Source organism: Dermacentor silvarum, chromosome 8, assembly GCF_013339745.2.
Source record: "Dermacentor silvarum isolate Dsil-2018 chromosome 8, BIME_Dsil_1.4, whole genome shotgun sequence".
Lineage (NCBI taxonomy): Eukaryota > Metazoa > Arthropoda > Arachnida > Ixodida > Ixodidae > Dermacentor > Dermacentor silvarum.
Window position 1 is genome coordinate 86057500 of NC_051161.1, and position 24929 is coordinate 86082428.

The 24929-nt window shown below is 47.4% G+C and overlaps 1 protein-coding gene across 1 annotated transcript in view; it reads left to right on the forward strand.

The window, feature by feature from the left end:
- LOC119462257 (probable glutamate receptor) overlaps nucleotides 1-24929 on the forward strand; it is a 177625-nt gene that overhangs the window by 128542 nt on the left and 24154 nt on the right. The window contains exons 6-7 of the mRNA XM_049672907.1: nucleotides 10840-11041; nucleotides 19498-19723. Coding sequence (XP_049528864.1) covers nucleotides 10840-11041; nucleotides 19498-19723 — 428 coding nt within the window. The remainder of the gene's footprint in view (nucleotides 1-10839; nucleotides 11042-19497; nucleotides 19724-24929) is intronic.

Below are 24929 nucleotides of genomic sequence, written 5' to 3' on the forward strand. Positions count from 1 at the left end.
AAGGGTAATCCTCTTTTCTTTGGGAAAGAAAAGGAAATAGAACGCGCAAGAGAATTAGTGGTATTCCTCTGTTCATTATCGAGAGCTTTGTGCTCCCACGGAATTGTTGTGGAACGCCGGCGCTATTACTGCACTTTTGCTGTGTATGTTTGTTGTAATCTTGTTTAGTGTAATCCGCTGACAAGACTCATATTACCAGAAGAGACCACTAGAATGTTCACTTTTTATGTAATGCAACGAATGATCTTTTTACGTCGTAGTTGATAAAGTGCTGCTAAAATGTTGCTGCACTTAAAAATATATAAATGTTTCTTATCCTTTATATTGGTCATGGCTTGTATCGAATGTTGTTAAGAGTGATGTAGTGAATATCTTATTTGCGTGAGTATGTATGTGTCCATACAGTCATGATTTCAGTGTGCAAATACCCATGGTCACAATAAAATCAGAGAATATGGCTGGTACTAAAGTTGCAATAATACTGTAACAAGTCACAAAAAAGCAAATTATCGATATGCGCACATGTCGTTTCATGAATGTCGAGACACCTACCTGCATTACATTGACGACATATTCATAATATGGGAACATGGCACAAACGCGCTAACCGACCTAATTAGCCATTTCAACCACTTTCACTAGAGTATTAAGTTTACTGCTCACCAATCTCCTAGTCAAATGAAATTCCTCGACACGACGGTTTACATAGAAAATGGAAAATTGAGAACGGCACTTTACCAGAAGCTAGCTGTATTTACACTACACCATTCATCACCCGCTACACTCCAAATGAGGAATTTTCGTCGTACCGAAGACAACGAATATATCCACCACCTAAATGACCTTACAGTAACGCTAGCGGAACGAAATATACCCACAAATTCCTCTCGTCCGGGCTTATGACGTTGCGCAAAGGTTAGAGAGGTAGTCGGAATTAGCTAAGAAACAACCTACACCTGAATCTGAGAGATAGCCAGCCTTTATAACAAAACAATCTAATGCCCTCCCAAACATAAACAACATCCTACGAAAATACCACCCAATATTAGCAAGTAACGAGCGTCCGCAGAAATGCGTTCCCGGATGTACGAAGGGTTACCTATTGCCACAACATAAACTTTAAAGACATGTTAGTGCATGCAAAAGCCAGCCAACATCATTCCCCCGTAATAAAAGCATGTTCTCGCCCCAGGTGCAAAACATGCAAGCACCTTCAAAGTGACGTTAAAATTGAAAGCACCGCATATAGCTATAGACAGGTAGTGAAAACTTGCTTTACTTGCACTAGTTCGGATAGAATTTATATGCTTCAATGTTCTTTCTGTAAGAAACAATATATCGGTGAAACGGGACAATCAATGAACTTCAGGCTAAACGGACATCGCGAGGTCACAGTTAAAAGCTTCCCAAAGCCGTCGCTGAACACTTCAACCAACCAGGCCATGACTTTGATGAACCTAAACTCTACATACTACAGTCAAATTTCTGTTCTGCGCGATGCAGAAAATATAAAGAATACGAGATCTGCTGGAAAACTATCTGACCTTTGTCCGAAGAAAAAAACTGGCAAAACTGGAGTGTTGGAAACCTAATCACCCTCAAAGTAGTCTCCTTGGGACTCCACACACTTCTCCCAGCGGTGCTGCTATTGTTGGAAGCATTCCGAGAAGGCGTCTTTCGGAATGAAGTTTAGCTCAGCTGTCCTTACAGCCATAATGTCCTCTCTTGTCTGAAATCGCGCTGCTTTCAATAGCCTCTTGATTTTGGGAAACAGCCAGATGTCGCAGGGGGCCATATGAGGAGAGTAACTGGCATTCGGCTTCCATCATCGAAAGAGAGAAGAAATTATCATCCCGATTGCTTCTCGGATCATTTTGCATACAATCTATGACTAACACAATAAACCGGACACGGGGCCCCCTCTCTGAGTTGTACGCAAGCGCCTTACGTCTACCGACGCATATATAATAAAGATCACCATGCATTCGTTCATTGCGAACAAGGCACCCGTACTGGGCGCCGAAACGTCAATCTGTTGTTTTTGTGTTCTTCAGTTGGCGAGTGTACGTTTATACAGCCATGTTCTTTCCTCGCCAGACGAGTTTTCGTCAAACCTAGACTTCATGAGGAGATTAAGGAGCCTGTTCAACTACCGGAGTCTGATTTCTCGCCAAAAAAGTCTGAATCAAGTGCTAGGAATGTGCAGGAGCATTGTCGTGATGGACGCGCCAATTTCTTCTTGACCACAACTCCTGTCTCTTGCGCCACACAGCATCACGTAGGCGACGAAGGACATGCCTGTAGTACTCTTTGGTGATTGTGTGACCCTGTGGTGCGTACTCGTGGTGCCCCACACCGCGGGAGTCAAAGAAAGCAGTCAGCATCACTTTGACGTTGATGCGCACTTGGCGGGTCTTCTTTGGTCTTGGTGACGTCGAGTGCTTCCACTGTGACGACTGGGATTCGGTTTCCGGGTCGTACACGTACACCCAAGACTCGTCACCAGTGAATATGGTGTTCATGAAGTCGGGGTCACTGTTTGTGGAATCTATCATGTCCTGTGAGACTTCAACACGAAGTTGATTTTGATCCACCGTGAGCAGCTTCCGCAAGAATTTCGCTGCAACTCTCTTCATGGCCAAATGTTCGGTCATAATGGAAAGTGTAGAAAAAGTACTGATGCCCACATCTTCCACAATTTCTCGGATAGTCACACGATGGTCCCGCATCACTACAGCGTCCACTTCGGCAATGACCTGGTCATTTTGGCATGTTGATGGCCTACCGGAGCGTGGCTCGCTCTCCACCGATGTGCGGCCGTCTTTAAACCGCTTGTACCACTCCTTAATCTGTGTGCTGCTCATAGCATCGTCGACAAAAGCCGTCTGAATCTTTTGAATGGTTTCCACTTGGCTGTCGCCTAGTTTCTGGAAAAATGTTATGCAGTAGCGCTGCTCCAGTCGCTCCGTCATTTTCCTTGCAAAAAAAAAAAAACGAGAGCACTGCGCACTACCTCACTCAAACGCGGCGTCCAAGCGACTGACACGATCTGCAGCCGGGAAAAAATTCGCGCGTGCGCACGAAGGTTGAAGGTCGGCTGATGCAAGCGCGCTTGTTTCATATCCGTCAGGTGTTCGCAAAAAAAAAAATAAAAAATAAGGTCGGATACTTTTCTAACAGACCTCGTATATCTCATCTATGAGTTCAGTACATTGCAACCAATAGGCATAAACGTTTCAAAGGGAGCTTTAGAATCTATTCCCTATGCTAAGCTTCAAACTATAAGCACTTAGTTTTTTTTTCGTTGAATTGCTTAGTTTCTTTTTCCTTTTTTTTCTCTGTACTTTTCTTGTCTTCTTTTGTGTTATTGGGTCTTCAATAGCATTCCAACTTTCCATTTCTTTCATTAATTTGTTTCCTTCTTTTATGTATATATTTATTCCTTTTTTTGCACGAGCACCATTTTCATGCTGCTACTTTTATTCCCAGACAGATGTTAGTTCACTGAATTTCAGTGGAGTAAACATCCCCCCTTCCCCGTCGTCCAGGCCTATTCCACGAAAACTGGAACCTACAATAGCACGTCAACCGGCTGACACATGGCGCTGCTGCACATTCCTCCACCGACGTTCAGTAGCGCACTATCTTTCTTTTCAATTCTACACCCTCGCCGATAACACACCCTCGCTCGTTTCCTCGCCCACCCACATTTTCCTCTCTCCCCTTTAGGAGAACCGTACATAGGTACGGTTCTTCTAAAGGGGAGAGAGGAAAATACGTATATACAGCGCCGAGGAGAGCATATTGTTACGTAAAACGGCACAAGGCGGGACTATTCACACTGTATTTACAGTATAAGAGAGACACAGTAGCCAAGATGGTGGACAGCCACCAGCACCAGAGAGAACCGTCTTCTTCGTCGTCTGCCCCAGGATGAATGTCTCTCGCGTAGCATTACCCCCGGCGGTGCAAGCGCCGTCTCGGCGCACTTCACACATTGTCGTTAGGAGGAAGGCGGTAGGCTTTCAGTCTGCTAACGTGAACTATGTCACTGGGAGCGATCGCCGGCGGTAAAGTCGGAGAGACGGGAACAATCTCGTAGGTGACGTCCGTGACCTGGCGGACGATGCGGTAAAGACCCGTGTATCGAGATAGCAACTTTTCGGATAAGCCAACATGGCAGAATGGACACCACAGGAGAACTAAGGCACCGGATGAGAAGCGAACGTCGCGATGCCGGCTGTCATAGAGGCGCTTCTGGGTCGCTTGCGAGGCCAACAGCCTAGAGCGGGCGATCTGATGAGCGTGATCGGCACGAGCGATGGCATCACGTGCATATTCGCTAGGCGGCGCGGCAGCAGCCGGTAGTATGGTGTCCATCGGTAACGTTGGTTCACGGCCAAAGAGCATATAAAAGGGTGAATAACCGGCGGTATCGTGACGCGAGGAATTGTACGCGAAAGTCACGTAAGGTAACGCCAGGTCCCAGTCATGGTGATCAGATGAAACATACATTGAGAGCATGTCCGTGAGGGTGCGATTTAGTCTCTCGGTGAGGCCATTTGTTTGGGGATGGTAGGCAGTGGTCAACTTGTGCTGCGTTGAGGAGGAGCGCAAGAGATCGTCGATTACTCGTGATAAGAATGCGCTGCCTCGATCTGTGAGCAATTGGCTAGGGGCGCCATGGTGCAGAATAACATCGTGGAGCAAGAAATCGGCAACGTCAGTAGCAGTGCTGGTGGAGAGCGCTCGAGTGATTGCATACCTGGTCGCATAATCGATAGCAACGGCGACCCACTTGTTGCCGGATCGTGGCTCAGGAAAAGGACCGAGAAGGTCCAAACCAACCCGGAAGAATGGTTCGGTCGGGATGGAGAGCGGCTGAAGCAGTCCAGCCGAGGGTGCGGCAGGACGTTTCCGACGTTGGCATTTGTCGCAGGAGGTCACGTAACGTCGAACAGACCGGGCGAGACCGCGCCAAAAGAAGCGGCGCCGGACACGATCGTACGTGCGGGACACACCAAGGTGACCAGCAGTTGGTTCGTCGTGAAGCTCACGCAGTACCGTTGAACGCAGCTGTTTAGGCACAACGAGAAGCAGCTCAGGGCCATCTGATTGGAAGTTACGACGGTAAAGTGTGCCATTCACGAGGGCGAACATGCGCAGTGAGGCGTCGTTAGGTGCGGATTCCAGCCGATCAATGAGCGATCGCAAAGCATCATCACGGCGTTGTTCGTCACCAATCTGGAGAAACTGAGACATAGACATAACGCAGGGGTTAGGTTCGATGTCCGGTCCCTCTGGTTGGTCAACAGGGTAGCGGGACAAGCAGTCCGCGTCCAAATGGAGGCGGCCAGACTTTAGGTAACTGAGTAAGAGTACTCCTGAAGGCGCAGCGCCCAACGACCAAGTCGTCCAGTAGGGTCCTTCAGTGAAGAAAGCCAACAGAGAGCGTGATGATCGGTGACAACACGGAAAGGGCGGCCATACAAGTAAGGACGGAATTTCGAAACCGCCCAGACAAGGGCAAGACATTCCCGTTCCGTAATAGAGTAATTGCGTTCAGATTTCGATAGGAGACGACTTGCGTACGCAATAACACGGTCAACGCCTTGTTGGTTTTGGGCTAAAACTGCACCGATGCCGTGACCACTAGCATCTGTGCGCACTTCCGTGGGAGCAGCTGGGTCAAAATGGGCAAGAATAGGTGGAGTCGTCAGGGCGGCGATGAGCTCAGAGAAGGCGTCAGCTTGTAGAGGACCCCAACAAAACGGGACGTCTTGTTTGAGTAGGTCAGTGAGTGGACGTGCGAGCGCCGCAAAGTTTTTCACAAAACGGCGAAAGTAGGAACACAGCCACACGAAGCTACGAACGTCATGGACAGACCGTGGAACGGGGAAGTTCGTGACAGCGCGTATCTTTGCTGGGTCCGGTCGGACACCGGAAGCGTCAACGAGGTGGTCCAGGACAGTAATTTGACGAAGGGCGAAGTGGCACTTCGAGGAATTTAGCTGGAGGCCAGCTCGTCGGAAGATTGCTAGAATGGTCGAAAGCCGCTCAAGGTGTGTTGCGAAAGTGGGGGAGAAAATTATCACGTCGTCCAGGTAACATAAACACGTCGACCATTTAAATCCTTGAAGCAGTGTGTCCATCATTCTCTCAAACGTGGCTGGTGCGTTGCAGAGACCGAAAGGCATGACCTTGAATTGGTAAAGGCCGTCAGGGGTCACGAAGGCGGTCTTCTCGCGATCCAGGTCGTCTACAGCAATTTGCCAGTAGCCAGATCGAAGGTCCAGGGATGAAAAGAAGGTGGCACCATGGAGGCAGTCGAGGGCGTCGTCAATACGTGGAAGAGGGTACACGTCCTTCTTGGTGATTTTGTTGAGGTGCCGATAATCAATGCAGAACCGCCAGGAACCGTCTTTCTCCTTTACTAATACGACGGGAGAGGCCCAAGGACTAGAAGATGGTTCGATGATGTCCTTCGCAAGCATTTTAGCCACTTTTTTTTTAATCACTTCGCGCTCTGATGCGGACACACGGTAAGGTCGACGGCGAATGGGCAAAGAGTCGCCAGTGTTGATACGGTGGGCGACAATCTTAGTCTGGCTCAGGGGTCGATCACGAATGTCGAAAATGTCGCTGTATGAGGCCAAAACCCGGCAAAGAGCGTCGGCCTGGTCAGGCGAAAGGTCTGATCCAATCATGTTGCGAAAAATGCTGTCGTCGGAACTTCGTGACGGGGAAACTGCAGCTTCCGCAGGTGCAGTTATGGTGACAACCTCGACGTCATAGTCTGTTATCGCGGTGAGGTGGGCAAGCGACATCTTCTGGGGCAACACTTGGGGGGTCAGACCAAAGTTTAGTAGCGGGAGGAACACACAGTTATCAACTAATGTGGCGATGGTATGTGGCACAGTAATATTGCGCGTCAGGCGGACGTCTGTAATCGGAGAGACGATATAGTCGCCGTCAGGAACGGGAGGGGTCGATGACAAACACACGTACGTGACGGCTCGCGGTGGTAGGCGAACAAAATCAGTGTGGCTTAAGCGGCTGACGGGCGTATCGCAGGCATCTGATACAAGCGGAAGATCGAGGCAGAGCGTTTCAGAAGAACAATCAATTAAGGCCGAGTGTGCCGAAAGGAAGTCAAGGCCAAAGATAAGGTCATGGGGGCAGTGAGCAAGGACGGCAAAAAGGACAACAGTGTGACGATCGGCAATGCTGACACGGGCGGTGCACATTCCGATCACTTGAACAGCACCACCATCGGCTACACGTATTGTCTGTGTCGTAGACGGCGTCATAATCTTCTGCAGGCGGCGGCGTAAAGGGGCGCTCATAATAGACAAGTGCGTGCCAGTGTCGATGAGGGCGGTCACAGGAACATTGTCGACTTTGACTTCAAGAAGGCTATGGTGAGTGGGGAGCGTCAGTAGAGGATTTGCAGTGGACGATGGCATTGCAGCTTCACCTCCATAAACTGCACTATCTAGTTTTCCTGCGGCGATCGTCCAGAGAAGGACGGCGAGGAAAAGCGGCGAGGCTGCGGAGAGCGGGATTGGCGGCGTTGCGGCGACGGGGAGCGGGAGAAGCGGCGAACAGGAGCAGTGGCGTCAGATGGAAGAGGCTCGTGGGAGGACGACGAGTAGTAAGTAGGGGAACCAGTGGCTGGACGTCTGAAAGGAGTAGGGTACATGGAGGTCTGGCGAGATACGTAGGTCCAACGGCGACGGCAATAACGAGCAATGTGCCCGGCCTGATGGCAGGAGAAGCAGATGGGCTGATCGTCGGGCGTTCTCCATTCCGCAGGATTGCGGAAGGAGCCGGGAGACGTGTAGGAGCGTCGAGTGGGTCCAGAGGAATAAGGCCGAGCGTCAGGACGAGTCAGTGGGCACGCTGATGGAAGGCCAAGATTAGCAAACTCCTGCCTGACGACAGCTTGGATGAGGGACACCGATGGCTGCGATGGGTCACTGGCGTGGGTTGTAAACACTAGGGGTTGAATAGGTGCAGGACAGACGGCTTCAATCTCGCGACGAACAATGCGAGTAACGTCGTCACAGGTGGGCGGCAGGCGAACGGCATCACACGATGAAGTTGCAGCCGTATTGGGCAGCCGGGTGAATTTCTGGGTAATACGGCGGCTCTTCGCGTGTTCAAACCGCCGGCACTCTTTGATGATTGTGTCGACGGTATCAACGTTGGTATAGACGAGCAGGTTAAAAGCATCGTCGGCGATACCTTTGAGCACATGAGAAACCCTCTCGGACTCAGACATGTGCTCGTCAATCTGGCGGCAAAGAGCAATAACGTCCTGAATGTACGAGACGTATGACTCGGAGGATGTTTGTGCACGAGTTGCAAGTTCATTCCGCGCAGCAAGCTGCCGACCAGTGCTGTCACCGAAAAGGTCACGGATCTTCTCTTTGAAAGAGTCCCAGCTGGTAATTTCCGCCTCGTGCGTATCGAACCACACCCGCGGTGGGCCATCGAGGTAAAAAAGCACGTTGGCGAGCATAAGCGTCGGGTCCCACCTGTAGCCGGCGCTGATCCGTTCGTAAAGGTTGAGCCATTTGTCGACGTCAACCCCATCCTGGCCGGAAAATACGCCAGGATCACGAGCAGGAGGCAGAACGATGTAGGTCGGAGCGACGGGAGGGGCAGGGGGTGAAGACGACGTGCCCGCACCGACTGACATGGTCGCAAGCGTGATAAGGCGGCCGTTGCGAAGCTCCGTGATCGAAACAGGGAACTACCCAGCACCTCCACCAAAAAGATGTTACGTAAAACGGCACAAGGCGGGACTATTCACACTGTATTTGCAGTATAAGAGAGACACAGTAGCCAAGATGGTGGACAGCCACCAGCACCAGAGAGAACCGTCTTCTTCGTCGTCTGCCCCAGGATGAATGTCTCTCGCGTAGCAATATGTCACCTTGAAAAAGACAAGTCCACTTGTCGAAACGTTGGCTTCTGCTTCACCTTGTTCTCGTGTTGCTCATCGACTTGAATTTCCATCTCCCGCATTCAACCGTGTTTTCCCCGTGTTTTTCACAGGTAATACGATGTTTGCTGCTCCAAAGACCACGCTCTATGATTTGGGGACTTGTAGTCATCCGGTAGATGCTGAATCTGATCCCCTGATTGAAATGAAGCGCAAGCTATTCTTACTAGAGCACAGCACGAGCTCGGGCTTACCCGAAAGCGCGGGCCGGTTAGGGCAGTTTTTTCACGGGCTCGGGCCGGGCTCCGGTACGGCATGTGCTTTTGGACGCGGGCCCTGGCCGGGATCGGACTATCTGGTGGTGTGCATGTAACGAGTTATCCTCGCGCGTCTCGACTCTGAAAAACCTGTGGCCCCGGCGCAGCTGGAAGCTAGCAGTGCTACTCCTGTGTACTTCCCTTTTCTTCTTCCGTCATATTTTGCGCTGTTTGAACAGAATGTAAAAGTGCAGAAAGACTGAAGTCGCCTCAAACCAAAGAATGCCATTGCATTCTTTACCTAAATCAATGTAATTAATGCTTTCAGCGCGGTGCAAGCGCGTTCGCGAATTGCTGATTATTAAAATGCAAATTGGTAAAACGTTGACTGGTAAGATTATATAATTTGTCACGCGGCTGAAATATGGCTCTGCATCCATCCAGGATAGCACGCATGTTCTCAATCGGCCGTCTAGCAGCAGCGCATTACGCTGCACCATGGAAAAACGAGAAGCTTTCTTTCTCCATTTACTCCATCCATGCGCTGCGCTCACGACCTGTCGTGGCTGCGCTTCGGCTATAGTGTACTAGAATACGGTTGAGTGGGACGAGCGGCTGGGGCGGTGCATGCTTTGCAGTGAGGCGACCGACGTGGAAAAATACTGTGGCGGCGCTGCGATAGAAGTGGATTGGGCCACATAAAGTCGCGCCGTTGGAAACTGCTGGCGATACTGCTCGGCAGGGTCATTCGTATTACTTCGCGCGCTTGTATTTGCGTTCAGACCGTTCAAATGGTGTTCATAGATGCATATGACATGTATTTATGCCTTAAGAATAAACTCCTTTCATTCTCTTCTTTATTTTATTTTTTAATGCCGCTCGGTGACCTTTTTCAGTCTCGGGCCGGGCTCGGGCCTAAGGTAAAGGGGTGGCGGGCCGGGCCGGGCGGGTAACGTAGATTATATCCGAGCCCGGGCCGTGCCTGGGTCTCGCCATAAACCTTTTGGTCATGCTCGTGCTGGACAGCCCAACCAAAAACCGGGCCCGGGCCGGGCCCGAGCTGAAAAAATCGGCCCGTGCAGTGCTCTAATTCTTACAACCTGTTTCCCCGCAACGATTGCAGAAAGAGAAAATACCGCGTTGCGTAGCGGAATGAATTTACAAAGTGTTATGCAAGACGCTGTTCATTACGAGGTGGTCTGTACATGTACAAGAGCATCACAGTGTAGATCATCATATGTGAAAAACAGAAAGAGTAGATCTTCGTGAAACAAGGAATAGCCAGTGCCGCATTCATGATCGTGCATCGTTTTATCATTTCAATAATAAAAAAAACGTGTTACTTCTGATGCCACGGAGCTTACAGGAGTGTCTGGCATAGGCTGGCGTAATAGCTGCACGCCTTTTACAGGCACCTTGTTTATATACAGAGTGTCCAAACTATCATGCAGCAAGATTTAAAATTATGCATATACCACGTAGCTGGTCCAACAGCCACCAACAATGAGAACAAAAAGGTGGTGCTGCTACTGAATGACTTTGTAGTGTTACAAGTACGTAATATGTCCAATCGAAAAAAGATCCAAATATTTGCGCATTTTATGAATAACGTAAATATTTTCAATGTTTCAGGGCGCTCGCAACACGGATAATGGCTGTCGTCTGGTGGCTCTTCGCACTGGTCCTGATCTCATCCTACACTGCCAGCCTTGCGTCACAGATTATCGCCCAGCACTTGCAGGCGCCTCTCATACAGAGCATAGGGGACCTCGCCAAGCAGTCCAAGATCAACTACGGCTGCGTCTCTAAAAGCGTGGCGAGAGGACTCCTAAAGGTACGTGATGAGGCGAAAAGTTTCTTTGTCGTATATGGCTGCTGTGAAATCTATTTGAAAGGCAATCTGAATGTTTCATAGCAACAGCCCATTCAGCACACTTAATGGGTTAGCTGGTGTACAAGCTCCTTACTTCTCTGACTTCTAAGATGGCATAGTAAATAGGGGTTATTCTTAAGTGTGCACAATACCTGCTGTGACATAGCTTAGTGGCTATGGTGATGCCGGCCGAGGCGGGCCGCATTTCCATGGGGGCGAAGCGCGGAGACGTTCATGTACTTAGATTTAGCTGCAATCCCAGGTTCTTAAAGTTAATCCAGACTCCGCCACTGTGGCGTCTATTATAGCTCGTACGATGCTTTGCGGCGTTAAACCCTATAATTTATTTCTTGATTTGAAAACGCTATTTCGTTCCGTGGAGAAAAAAAAACTGTGTTACGATTGCAGTTATTGGATTCATATGTTTTTTGCGTATTTCTCCGTAACCTTGGCGCCTGCACATAAATGTGAGGTCACGGATTGTTTTTTTTTTTCTCGTTTTATATTTGAGTTGGTTTGGGGGTAAAAAATGTGTTTATATTCGGCACTTTGATCCTCTTGTTCTTCAAGAACACAATGCGTCCTTTCGTTGTCAACTTTCTCTCAAAACTGAAGTGTTACGCCGAGATAGTGATTGTTCACAATAACGCTAGGAAATGGAGTATGGCTGTATTTATATGGGAGTGAAATTCAAGAACGTTCGTTTAGAACACCAGGTGGTCAAAATTATCCCGGGGTCCTCATAATCATACCGTGGTTTTGATGAGTAAAATTGCAAAATTTAAATAAATAAATTTGTGTATAGGTGTTGCAAAAACCAATCTCCAAATAAGATTTATTGATTCCTTCTTCGTGTGGGTCAAAAAAATTGTTATGACAGTTCAGATATTTCTAGTATCACCATTCGCTGTTTCATAGTTTTTTTTTCACTACTCTATCTTCAATTTTTGCACCTCACTTCAGGGCCGGCACGATTTGGTTCTAGCCGGCAGCTTTCGAGCCAAACAGAAAGAATAATTAGCCTGACTAACCTGAAAACATATATATTAGCGCGTCATGATTATACGCACTAGAGCTTAAAAAAACACAGTCTGCTAATCCCCGCCAGGCACCACCCTCTAAAGAAAGCATGATCTCCCTGACATGGATCCCGGCCCACGCGGGCACTGTCCACATACACCTCCCCAACCTCAACGAGGTCACCCACTCAATTGCGCGAGGACTAGTCAACCGCGCCGGAGACACTGGAGACGAGTTGGACACCAGGGACTGTCTGAGTACTTATAACGATCTCGTTAAGGAATTTTACCTTAGCCGCCGAACCTTCCCCCCACCTCACCCCAAATTCAGCCGGGCGCAGGCTACCACCCTGCGTCTGCTACAAACAAATACGTACCCTTCACCCGCCCGCCTCCACCTTATATTCCCTGAAGTTTACAATACCCCCAACATGCCGGTGCTGTGGCACTCACCCGGCTACGCTTCCGCATATGCTGTGGGAGTGCCCAGCACAGTACACACACATTAACACCACGACTCTCTCGTTGAGGTTGCGTGAGGCTTTGCGCAGCTCCGCCCTCGACGACCAAACCTGGGCGACCCAGCACGCCCGTGATGCGGCGGCGAGGCAAGCCCTCGACGTCCCCTCATGGGAGGCTTAGACCCCGGCCATCTTAAAGTGCTGGTTCCGCAATAAATGTTTATTCCTCCTCCTCTGCTAATCTATGTCTTTTTTGTTTAGTTTTCGAGCAAAATCTCCAAATCAGAATTAGTAACTTTTGTTCGTTCAAGAAACAATAATCGGGTGAACAAGCTTGGTTTCGCTTACTCAGCAGCGCCAAGCAATTTGCGAGCTGGTCACGGCAGGCAGTTAGAAATGGGGCGGCTCAAAAAGGCTGTTGCTTTAGAATTGCAAATTTTATAACTCGACAAAGCGAAAAAAAAAGAAAGGCTGTTATCACTGCGCACTTGTAAAACGGAAGCCCCGTTTTAAGAGTTAGTGGTACTTCAGTACTCAGTGAGCGCTGGTGCATTGTGTGTGGCAATATATATATATATATATATATATATATATATATATATTATAGTGTCCGGAAGACTAGGCAATCTAAAATCAAGACTAAATCACCTAAATTTAACTGGTACAGGCCAATACGCGCGCCTTGTTCGACAAATGTAATGCATTAAGGCAGGTACATGTAAGGCCATGCCAGAAGAATAAAAAAGATGTTTGCTCACGCCGTAGTCTCTATAGACTTTTCCTCCCGACTGTCGATGTTCGTGAGACGAAAGCAGATCCAACCTGTGATAACGGCCTGTTGCGAAGCGCTTGGAGATCCACAATGGGCTCACTGAAGGGAAATAACTCCCTGCACATCTTTCGATCGTTGTGCCAATCATTGGTAAAGCATCTGAAGGTTCCTATGAATTGGCGCAGCTTAATTAATGAAATACATTGGCACTAATTCCATATTTTTCATGGTTAACTCTTTGGAACGCTCGTCTCAAACACTTTTTATTTAAGAGTTCGTCTACTTGTGGTTAGTTTGCAAACAATTCATTCTAGCTCCTAATTTGGAGTTCATAAACAAGAAGACAGTACCGGTTACCCATTTTGTGTTATTTCTGCAAACCAAATAAAAACATTCAGTGCCATTCCACTCTGTGAAGGTGGATGACGAGCAAAGCTGTGTATGTGGTGATTGACCGTTGCCCCTGTGAAACGTTCCAAGTTTGCAGGATCGGGGCCACATGGACGGTTCGCATTTCTGCCCGCCTCTCGGTCCTGGCGTGCAGCACGCTTACGCTTGGCGCCCTCGGCCCGCTCATCGTCGGGGGCCTCCTTCCGCTGCTGCCGCCGCGCCCAGTGCCTTTTTTTTTCCCGCAAAACCCCGGAGATTTCAGTAGGCGCCCCACGGTGGCGCTACGCTTTGCAGCGATGTAACCTTCGGTCGGCACCACAAGGGGGCGCGACGCTCCGGAGCGATGTGCGCCAACGTACAAAGAACCTACACACAATATAGGAGAGACTATGACGTTATTTTTTCGAACTATGGAAACTATGGAGACTATGGAAACTGAACCTGGCAACGTTCAACACGCGCACCCTCTCCAGTGAGGCTACCTTAGCAGGACTGTTTGAAGAATTATCAGGCATTGCCTGGGATATTATTGGCCTTAGTGACGTTAGAAGAACTGGCGAGGCTTACACAGTGCTGACTAACGGCCACGTCCTCTGCTACAAAGGTCTTCCAGATAAGAGAGAATCCGGGGTAGGATTTCTAGTCCATAACAACATAGCGGGCAACGTTGATGAATCCTACAGCATTAATGAGAAGGTAGCAGTCGTCGTAATAAAGCTGAATAGGAGGTACAAAATGAAGGTAGTACAAGCCTACGCCCCAACCTCTAGTCATGATGATGAAGAAATAGAACAGTTTTATGAAGATGTTGAATTAGCAATGAGAAAGGTTCAAACTCAGTATACTGTAGTCATGGGCGACTTCAATACAAAAGTGGGGAAAAAGCAGGTTGGTGAGCAAGCAATTGGCAAATACGGCATCGATTCTAGGAATGCAAGAGGAGATATGTTAGTAGAATTCGCAGAAAGGAATAGGCTCCGAATAATGAATACCTTCTTTAGGAAGCGCACCAACAGGAAGGGGACCTGGAAAAGCCCTAATGGAGAAACAAGGAATGAAATAGATTTCATACTCTCTGCCGATCCAAGCATAGTGCAGAATGTAGAAGTGTTAGGTAAGGTAAAGTGCAGTGACCGTAGGTTAGTCAGGTCTAGGATTTCTCTCAATTTGAAGAGCGAAAGAATAAAATTAGTGACGAGGAAACAGGCCAACCTAGAGGCAGTAAGGGTAAAAGCCGACCAATTCAGGCTGGTGCTCGCCAACAAACATGCAGCTTTAGAAAAGGAAGATAAAGACAATATAGAGGTAATGAATGAAACCGTAACTAGGTTGATCTCAGAAGCAGCAATTGAAGTGGGAGGTAAGGCACCAAGGCAACCAGTAGGTAAGCTCTCCCAAGAAACAAAGGAGCTAATAAAGAAACGACAAAACATGAAATTGTCCACCTCCAGAGATCAGGTAGAATTCGCTGAACTGTCAAAACTGATCAACAAGAAGAAAGTAAGGGATATTCGAAATTATAACGTGGAAAAGATTGAGGAAGCCGTAAAATATGGACTCTGCATTAAATCAGTAAGAATAAAGCTTGTCATAGGACAAGGCAAGATGTATGCACTGAAAGATAAGCATGGTATTATCATCAGCAATTTCGATTACATAGTAAAAGCAGCGGAAGAATTCTATACTGACCTGTACAGCGCCCAAAACAGCCAAGCTACTTTCATTCGAAATAGTCATGAACCGGATACAGAGGCTCCTTCTATAACTAGCGATGAAGTTAGAAGGGCCTTGAAAGGCCTGACCCGGGGAAAAGCTGCCGGAGAAGATGGAATAACAGTAGATTTAATCAAAGATGGAGGAGATATCATGTTTGAAAAGCTTGCGGCCCTTTATACTCAATTCCTCAAAACTTCAAGTCTACCAGACAGCTCGAAGAACGCCAACATTAAACTTATCCACAGGAAGGGAGACGTTAAAGAATTGACGAATTATAGACCCATTAGCGGGCTTTCAATATTGTAGAAAATATTCACCAAGATAATTTTCAATAGGATCAGGGCAACGCTTGACTTCAGCCAACCATGAGAACAGGCTGGCTTCAGGAACGGATATCCTACGATGGATTATATTCATGTCATCAATCAGGTAATCGAGAAATCTGCGGAGTACAATCAACCTCTCTATATGGCTTTCATAGATTATGAAAAGGCATTTGATTCTGTAGAGATACTAGCAGTCATAGAGGCATTGCGTAATCAAGGAGAACAGGAGGCATGCGTGAATATCTTAGCAAATATCCACAAAGATTCCACAACTACCTTGGTTCTCCACAATAAAGGCAGAAAAATACCTATCAAGAAAGGGGTCAGGCAAGGAGACAATCTCTCCAATTTTATTAACTGCATGCTTAGAAGAAGTATTCAAGCTCTTAGACTGGGAAGGCTTAGGAGCGAGGATCAACGGCGAACATTTCAGCAACCTTCTGTTCGCAGATGACAGTGTCCTATTCAGCAACAATGGGGACGAATTACGACAAATGATTGAGGACCTTAACCGAGAAAGTGTAAGAGTGGGGTTGAAGAATAATATGCAGAAGACAAAGGTAATGTTCAATAGCCTGCTGAAGGAACAAGAATTCAGAATCGCCAGTGAGACTTTAGAGTTAGTAAAGGAGTAAATTTTTCTAGGTACACTACTCACACTGGACCCTGATTATGCGAAGGAAATTTACAGAAGAATAAAACTGGGTTGAAGTGCACACGGCAGACATTGCCAAATCTTGACTGGGAGCTTACCACGGTCGTTGAAAAGAAAAGTGTGCAATCATTGCGTTCAACCGGTGCTAACATATGCGGCAGAAACTTGGAGGTTAATATATAAGCTCGAGAAGAAGCTAAGGACCGCACAAAGAGCCATGGAACGAAAAAAAAGACACAGGCCTGCGCGGCACACGCAGCACAGTCACAGCGTAAGCTGGTAGAGCGGCTCAAGAGTAGCTCCAATTTGGGCACCACGCGCAACAGGGTCTTCGCGGCAGTCTGTTCGCCTCTTTTTGACGAGAACGATTTGAACTGTTCGCCCGGCGTCGGCGGCGCTCTGCGACTTGTAATGTTCTCTCCACAGCAGTCTGCTGAGCCCGATCAAGCCTTAAAACTACAACTTACATGTCGGGCGCGCCGCGTTTGCAGGCGCCTTAACTAGATGGCGCCACCATATTGGCGGAGGCACGGCAACAAAAAATATTAGGCCTAACGTTAAGGGACAGGAAGAGAGCGGTGTGGATCAGAGAGAAACATGGATAGCCGATATTCTTGTTGACATTAAGAGGAAAAAATGGAGCTGGCAGGAAATCTTATGCGTATGATGGTGAACCATTAGAGTTACAGAATGGATACCAAGAAAAGGAAAGCACAGTCGAGGACGGCAGAAATCTAGGTGGGGTGATGTAGTCCGGAAGTTTGCAGGCGCAAGTTGGAATCAGCTAGTGCAAGACAGGGGTAATTGGAGATTGGAGAGAGAGGCCTTCGTCCTGCAGTGGACATAAATCTAGGCTAATGATTATGACGATGATGATGAAGCACTCCCAAGTCATCTTCAGCAGTTCCCAGAATTTATTGACTATTTGTAGATTATCAATTAGCTACTAATTGGCTATCGATTGACTTTCGCAAAGAATAGGCCACGTATTTGGGCTATGCTAAGCACGACCAAGTCATCCCCAGCGTTTTCGGGAATTATTTGATTATTATTCGATTACCGAATAGCTATTGATGGGCTGTCGATTGGCTATCGATGACTGACTAAGCTTGACCCTTTTTTCCCACGGACGTTGAACACAGTGAACGTAACCAAAACTAATATTTTTGGCGGTTTTTGTTCCAAGTATCAACTAGAAAAAAACACAAAAATACATATACATCTATATTATCGAGGTTTTATTAATCTCACATATGTGGCAGTCAGGAATGAGAATATGAAACTATGTGAACAGCTCTTGATAGCTGTCGGCTCTCTGGAGGCGTGGAAAACTTCAAAGCAGTCGCTCTTTCCGGTATGTACGCACAACTAAAGCGAACATTTTTTTTAAGCAAAATCGGGTGCGCCTTGTGCATCAGCTCCCCTGTACATGGGGATGTTTTTTTTTTTTTCAGCCGCTTTCACACGCCAATGGCCAACTTGTCATGCCTCACAGACAGCCCTACCTGGTTACGGCGGTGATATCTCTTTGACATTGCGGCATTACCTGAGACTGGCGCCTCTGGTGACGATACCGCTGAAGGAACCGTGGGGGTGAAAGATCAATACTTTTTGTGTTCGATTCTGGCATGCCGCCTTGCGAGCGCGTGAAGCCAAGTGCAACTGTATGGTTTAAAAGTTAGGAACCCAATCATATGCTAGGATGAACAAGCTACAGAAACGTCTTCAAAGGGCTTCTCAGTTTCTCCATGCGATCTGTTGACCTTAGAATTCTCTGTTCTTCACCGCAGTGTATGTTGATGTCCTTTTTACGAAGTGCTATATTTTTTTCTACTTGTTCTTCTGAGTCGATGTTACCTGCGTTTCTTGCTCTTGGTCTGTAGAGCTTTTGCTCTCCCTGCACGACTGTCTTTGCGGCAGAGTGTACTCTTCGTCGCAATCAGTTCCCTCCCAGTTTTCATCGTCGCTTCCAACTTGGATATTCACACTCAAAGAGAATTGCATGGATTTCCTCCTCTTTTAGACGCTTCCTGCATAATCAATAAGTTTTTTGAGACGTTAATGTAAACTAAAATGACAGCCAATAAAGCGCGAAAGTTACTTTACGGCAAACGAACGAAAAATACATAAGTACACGGCACTAGAAAAGCGCTACACTTATCAATGTTTATCCGCAATACCGGACCTCATGGCCCTCAGTGGCACAAACGTGTATGCAAGCCTAAACTATACGAAAAGTAAGCAAACACCAGCGGTACAATAATTAAAGTACCTAGGCGCATTCCGCAGACTTCATAGAAGGAGATGTCGATGTTTTCTACTTTATGTTACAAGAAATAAACACACACAGGCAAGGAAAAACCGCACACTCACCGTGTCAGCCTGGCCCTAAGTGGAATCTATGTTTGCAAGACGAAAAACACGCATCTGTTGTACCCATATCGACATCTGGAAATCGCAATTGGAAGCATCGACTTCCACGTTTCTCGCAGCTAGGAACTAGGGGTTATGCCAACTAGTGTTTATGCGACCTGGGATACAAAGTGTTAATTAAGTAATCCCTACCATGCTTAGCTAGACTTAGCCAGGCTAAGCTTCGCTAGTTCACAAGAGTATGTGCCATTGCGCTTGGACCCTTTCTGCACTGCCGCCAGCATCGGCCCGCATTTTGTGTTCGCGAATCACGGATTAACGGCCCGCTTAAACAGCTCCGCTGTTAAAAAAAAAGGAGCTTTCGTTCTTCAGATGCGTTCGCCGTTGCTAGAATGCATGTTCGAAATTATTTGGTCTCATAGCGGATCTTGAGCAAATAAAATGCAGATGGTATGCAGATGGAGTGCGTCGCTTAAAGATGTCCCCTACAATGTGTGCTGGAAAGTAAAGTACAGGCAAAGCAGGAGGACGCAAAGATGGCCTAATGTAAGCCAGCGGTGTCGATGGTTATCGAACGTCCTAATCGAACAGACGAAGAATGTAGGTTCCCATTTTTCTCAATATGTACGCGCAAATAAAAGGGTAGTGTTGAGGCTGAATGAAATTTCGGATAAGTTAGATGCTCATCTTTCCTTTTTCTCGCAGGAGTCTACTGACCCACACTTGCAGAGGCTCTGGTCAACGATGGAAATGTCTGGGCCGCACGCTTTCTTCGACTCCGTGTCTACCGCTGTAGTCAAGGTACGCGAAGAGGGCCTCGCGGTGCTCATGGACTCCCAGACCATCGAGTACTTAGTGGCTCACGACTGCAGCCTCGCGCAACTGCCGGGTCGCCTTGAGACCGGGGGATTCGGCTTCGCCATGCCTCAAGGTGAGAGCAGCCTCCGTTACACGCATGCGCAGTGTCCAATTGGGACGCGGCAGCTAATAAGAATAGCAGGGCAGCAAAGCTTCGCTATAGCATATCCGAGTATAGTGCATGATCGTTCGGTTAGGTCCGAAAGAAGCCTATGTTCCAATTTACTTCCCATAGGCATACGTCCCTTTAATAGCGGTGTACCTTGAAGTACAAATGAATTTTATATTAGTATATAGTGACACTCGCAGCGGTCGCTAAGCGGCTATGGCGTGGCGCTGCTAAGCACATGGTCGCGGTACCGAATCCCGGCCGCGGCGGCCGCAATTTTGATGGAGGCGAAATGCAAAAATGCAAGTATACCGTGCATTCCGTGCACGCTAATGGACTCCAGGTGGTAAAAATCATTCCCGAGCCGCCCACGACGGCGTCTCTCATGATGAGATGGATTTTGCACGTAAAACCGAACAATTTAATTTATTAAAAAGTGGTCGCAGTTTCACCTGAAAGGTGAAGCATCAATTGCGATAGCAAATTTGTAGAGAGCTATACGGAGTAATGATATTAGCTTTATCAGCTGTATAAACTTGGACATGCAGCAGCATCGGCAACACGCAGAACTTTTGTCGACGCCATCGGCGTTTTGCCCGCGTTCGCTCAAAATGCGTGCGGCGTTGGTGACTGTTGCTGGAGCCTGTGATATAAAAAGTTGTCGCAGTTTCACCTGAAAGGTGAAGCATCAATTGCGATAGCAAATTTGTAGAGAGATATACGGAGTAATGATATTAGCTTTATCAGCTGTATAAACTTGGACATGCAGCAGCACCGGCAACGCGCCGAACTGTTGTCGACGCCGTCGGCATTTTGCCCGCGTTCGCTCAAAATGCGTGCGGCGTTGGTGACTGTTGCCGGAGCCTCTGATATAAATAGGCACTTGGTGCCGCAGCTAAACGTCGCCTCCCTTCCCTCCCCCTTCCCCCCCTCCCCCACGGCCTCTCGCGCATCGGAAGAAGGCGCGTTTGCTCTACATATATGGTGATTGTAAAGCAGGAAAGAGACGCCTACTTCTGCAGCCCTTAAGGAAGCACGGCGCAGAACGCGCGTTTGTTCTCCGCCGTGCGTTCACTCCCCGTGAAAGAGCGCGTCCCTCGCGCCCTTTCACTCGCACATACAGCGTTCGGCGGCGCGCGGCCACGATTTCATCTCCATTGACGTCATACGGAACCTCACGGCGACGGCGACGGCGACGGCGACGCCGACGGCAGAAATCTGCTTTTGAGTGTCCATATAATTGCTATCGCAATAATAGGCACTTGGTGCCGCAGCTAAACGTCGCCTCCCTTCCCTCCCCCTCCCCCACGGCTTCTCGCGCGTCGGAAGAAGGCGCGTTTGCTCTACATATATGGTGATTGTAAAGGAGAAAAGAGACGCCTACTTCTGCAGCCCTTAAGCGAGCACGGCGCAGAACGCGCGTTTGTTCTCCGCCGTGCGTTCACTCCCCCTGAAAGACGCGCCCCTCGCGCCCTTTCACTCGCACATACAGCGTTCGGCGCGCGGCGACAATTTCTTCTCCAAATGACGTCATACGGAACCTCACGGCGACGGCGACGGCGACGCCGACGGCAGAAATCTGCTTTTGAGTGTCCATATAATTGCTATCGCAATAAAAGAGTATGTAATGTCCCGTGCAAGCGCCATTCAAGTTAGGATAACGTAGGCTCGACGCATTCCAGCTGCGGTGTTGACGAATATTTGTACCAATTAGTTTGCATTTGGAGACGCGTTTAACCTCACTGTTTCCCACGAGGAGTGCTCCGCAAGACAAGTGACTTGAACTACAGGATATCGTTGGACCGTGGCAGCGTCGTGGTTGTGAATTGCGCTCTATCATAGCGCTTACAACGTTTCTGAGGGAAATGAGACTCTGCAATTCGCGTGCGTGCTACGGCACTTCGTGCGTCAGTAGTGCCCAATATGTGTGTACGTGTGTGCACATTCAAAGCTACAGCTTTCTTTTGGTTCTACTCACTGGCCGTTTTGTGACCATGAAAGTAACTTTGGCCCGTGCCTATAGGAAAGTCTATAACATGTGCCCCACGTAAATTGTGCCAGAGCTTTAAAATATGCAAGTGACACGTAGCTGAACAGCACCAAGGTAGTGTTGTTTGGCGTCGCTTGGACGTCTGACTATTTGCGGGTCATCATCATCAACAGAAGCAGCCTATATTTATATCCACTGCAAGACGAAGGCCTCTCCCTGCCATCTCTAATTACCAATGTCTTGCGCTAGCTGATTCCAAGTTGCACCTGCAAATTTCCTAACTTCATCACCCCACCTAGTTTTCTGCCGTCCTTGACAGCTTCCCTTCTGTTACTCTAATGGTCTTCCCTTCTGTAACTCTAATGGTCCAACGGTTATCCATTCTACGCATTACATGGCCTGCCCAGCTCATTTTTTTTAAGCGAAGCTTTATACGCTCACAAGTTTTGGTGGCAGTGGTGGTGGTGGTGTCACGCTGAAAAGTGGGTCGATCCTGGTGATAGTGCAGAAAGGGTCCAAGCTCAATGGCACATACTAGGGACAGAAAAAAGAGAAAGAGAGGGAGAAGGAGAGAAAGGAAGAAAATAGAGAGAAAGAAAAAGAGAAAGAGCGAGATAAATAGAGATAGCGAGAGAGAAAGAAAGGGGAAATCAGCAGCCCTTCGGCCCTGTCGAGAAAATGGGGACAAGCAAAGTTTCTCGTGTGTGTACTTTATCTACTACTTTCCCTTCCCTTTCCTACTACTTTTCGCTCCCTTTCGTTGTACTTTTCGTTCCCCTTTCTTTTACTTTTGTTTCACTTTCGTGCAGCTTTTCCTTCCGTTGCGTTGTACGTTTCCTTCCCTCGATGCATCCATTTCATAAACATTTATGTTACATAACCGTGACATGCCCTGAACGTTACGTTACCCTGACGATGGTCAGATACACACACGACAAGCTTCGATTACCCAATTTTCTCCACAGGGGAAGGGCTGGTGAACTTTTTTTCTCTTCCTGGCAATTAGAATATCGGCTATCCCCGTTTGCTCTCTGATCCACACCGCTCTCTTCCTGTCTCTTACCGTTACGCCAAACATTTTTCGTTCCATCGCTCTTTGTGTGGTTCTTATCTTGTTCTCGAGCTTCATTGTTGCCCTCCAAGTTTCTGCTCCATATGTTAGCACTGGTAGAAGGCTATGATTGTACACTTTTCTTTTCAACGAGCGTGCTAAGCTCCTAGTCAGGATTTGGCGATATCTGCTGTATGCAATCCAACCCAATTTTATTCTTCTGTAAATTTCCTTGTCATGATCAGGGTCCCCTGTGAGTGATTGACCTACATAAAAGTACTTCTTTATGGACTCAAGAGGCTGACAGGCGATCCTGAATTTGTGTTCCCTTGTGAGGCTATTGAATGATATATTTGTCTGCTGCATATTAATCTTCAACCGCACTCTTACACTTTCTCGGTTAAGGTCCTCGATCATTTGTTGTAATGCGTCCCTATTGTTGCTGAATAGGACAACTTTACCTGCAAACCAAAGGTTGCTGAGATATTCACCGTTGATCCTCACTCCTAAGTCATCCCAGTCTAAGAGCTTCAATACTTGAAGCATACAGTGAATACCATTGGAGAGATTGTGTCTCCTTGCCTGACCATTTCTTGATAGGCAGCTTTCTACTTTTCTTGTGGAGAACCAAGGTAGCTATGGAATCTTTGTAGATATTTGCCAAGATATTCACCTAGGCCTCGTGTACTTCTTTACGCAATGCCTTTATGACTGCTGGTATCTCCACTGAATCAAATGCCTCTTCGTAATCAATGAAAGCCATATAGAGAGGTTGATTGTACTGCGCATATTTATCGATTACCTGATTGATGACACGAATATGATCCATCGTAGAATATCTCTTCCTGAAGCCAGCATCTTCTATTGGTTGACTGAAGTCAAGTGTTGCCCTGATTCTATTGTAAGTTATCTTGCTGAATATTTTATGCAATACTGAAAGCAAGCTAATGGGTCTATTATTCTCGAATTTTTTAACGTCTCCCTTTTTTTTCTATTGAGTGTATTTAGGGAGAGGACGGTGCCTTTCCTATGGATTTGTATAATGATGGCGTTCTTACAGCTCTCTGGTACACTTGAAGTCGTGAGGCACTCCATATAAAGGGCCGCAAGCTTTTCAAGCATATTATCTCCTCCATATTTTAATAAATTGACTGTTATTCCATCTTCTTCAGTAGCTTTTTCCCTGGTCATGTCTTGCAAGGCCCTTCTAACTTCATCGCTAGTTATAGAATGAGCCTCTGTATCCTGTTCATAACTACTTCGAATGAATGTAGCTTGGATGCTCTGGGAACTGTACAGATCAGTACAGAATTCTTCCGCTGCTTTTACTATGTCATCGAAATTGCTGATGATATCACCTTGCTTGTCTTTCCATGAATACATATGCCTTGTCCTATGCCAAGTTCCTTTTCACTGATTTCATGCTGCCATAATATTTTACGGCTTCCTCAATCTTTTCCAAGTTATGATTTCGAATATCCCTTACTTTATTCTTGTTGATCAGTTTTGACAGTTCAGCGAATTCTATCTGATCTCTCGAGTTCGCCACTTTCATGTATTTTGCTTCTTTGTTAGGTCCTTTGTTACTTGGGAAAGCTTACCTACCGGATGCCCCCCCCCCCCCCTTGGTGCCTTACCTGCCACTTCAACTGCGGCTTCTGAGATGAGCCTAGTTATGGTTTCATGCATTACCTTTATGTTTTATTCATCTTCCTGTTCTAAAGTTGCATATTTGTTCGCGACCACCAGCCTGCATTGTACTGCTTTTACTCGTGCTGCGTCTAGGCTAGTTTGTTTCTGCTTGACTAATTTTATTCTGTCTCTCTTCAAACTGAGAGAAATCCTAGACCTCACTAACCTATGGTCACTACACTTTACCCTACCTAAGATTTTTACATCCTGCACTATGCTGGAATGTATGAAGTGTATTTCAGAGAGAGTATGAAATCTATTTCATTTCTTGTTTTTCCATTAGGGCATTTCCAGGTCCACTTGCTGTTGCTAAGCTTCCCGAAGAAGGTATTCATTATTGCAAGGCTATTCCTTTCTGCGAATTCCACCATCTCTCCTCTAGGATTGATGCCGTAGTTCCCAATTGCTTGCTCACCAGCCTGCCTTTTCGCCACTTT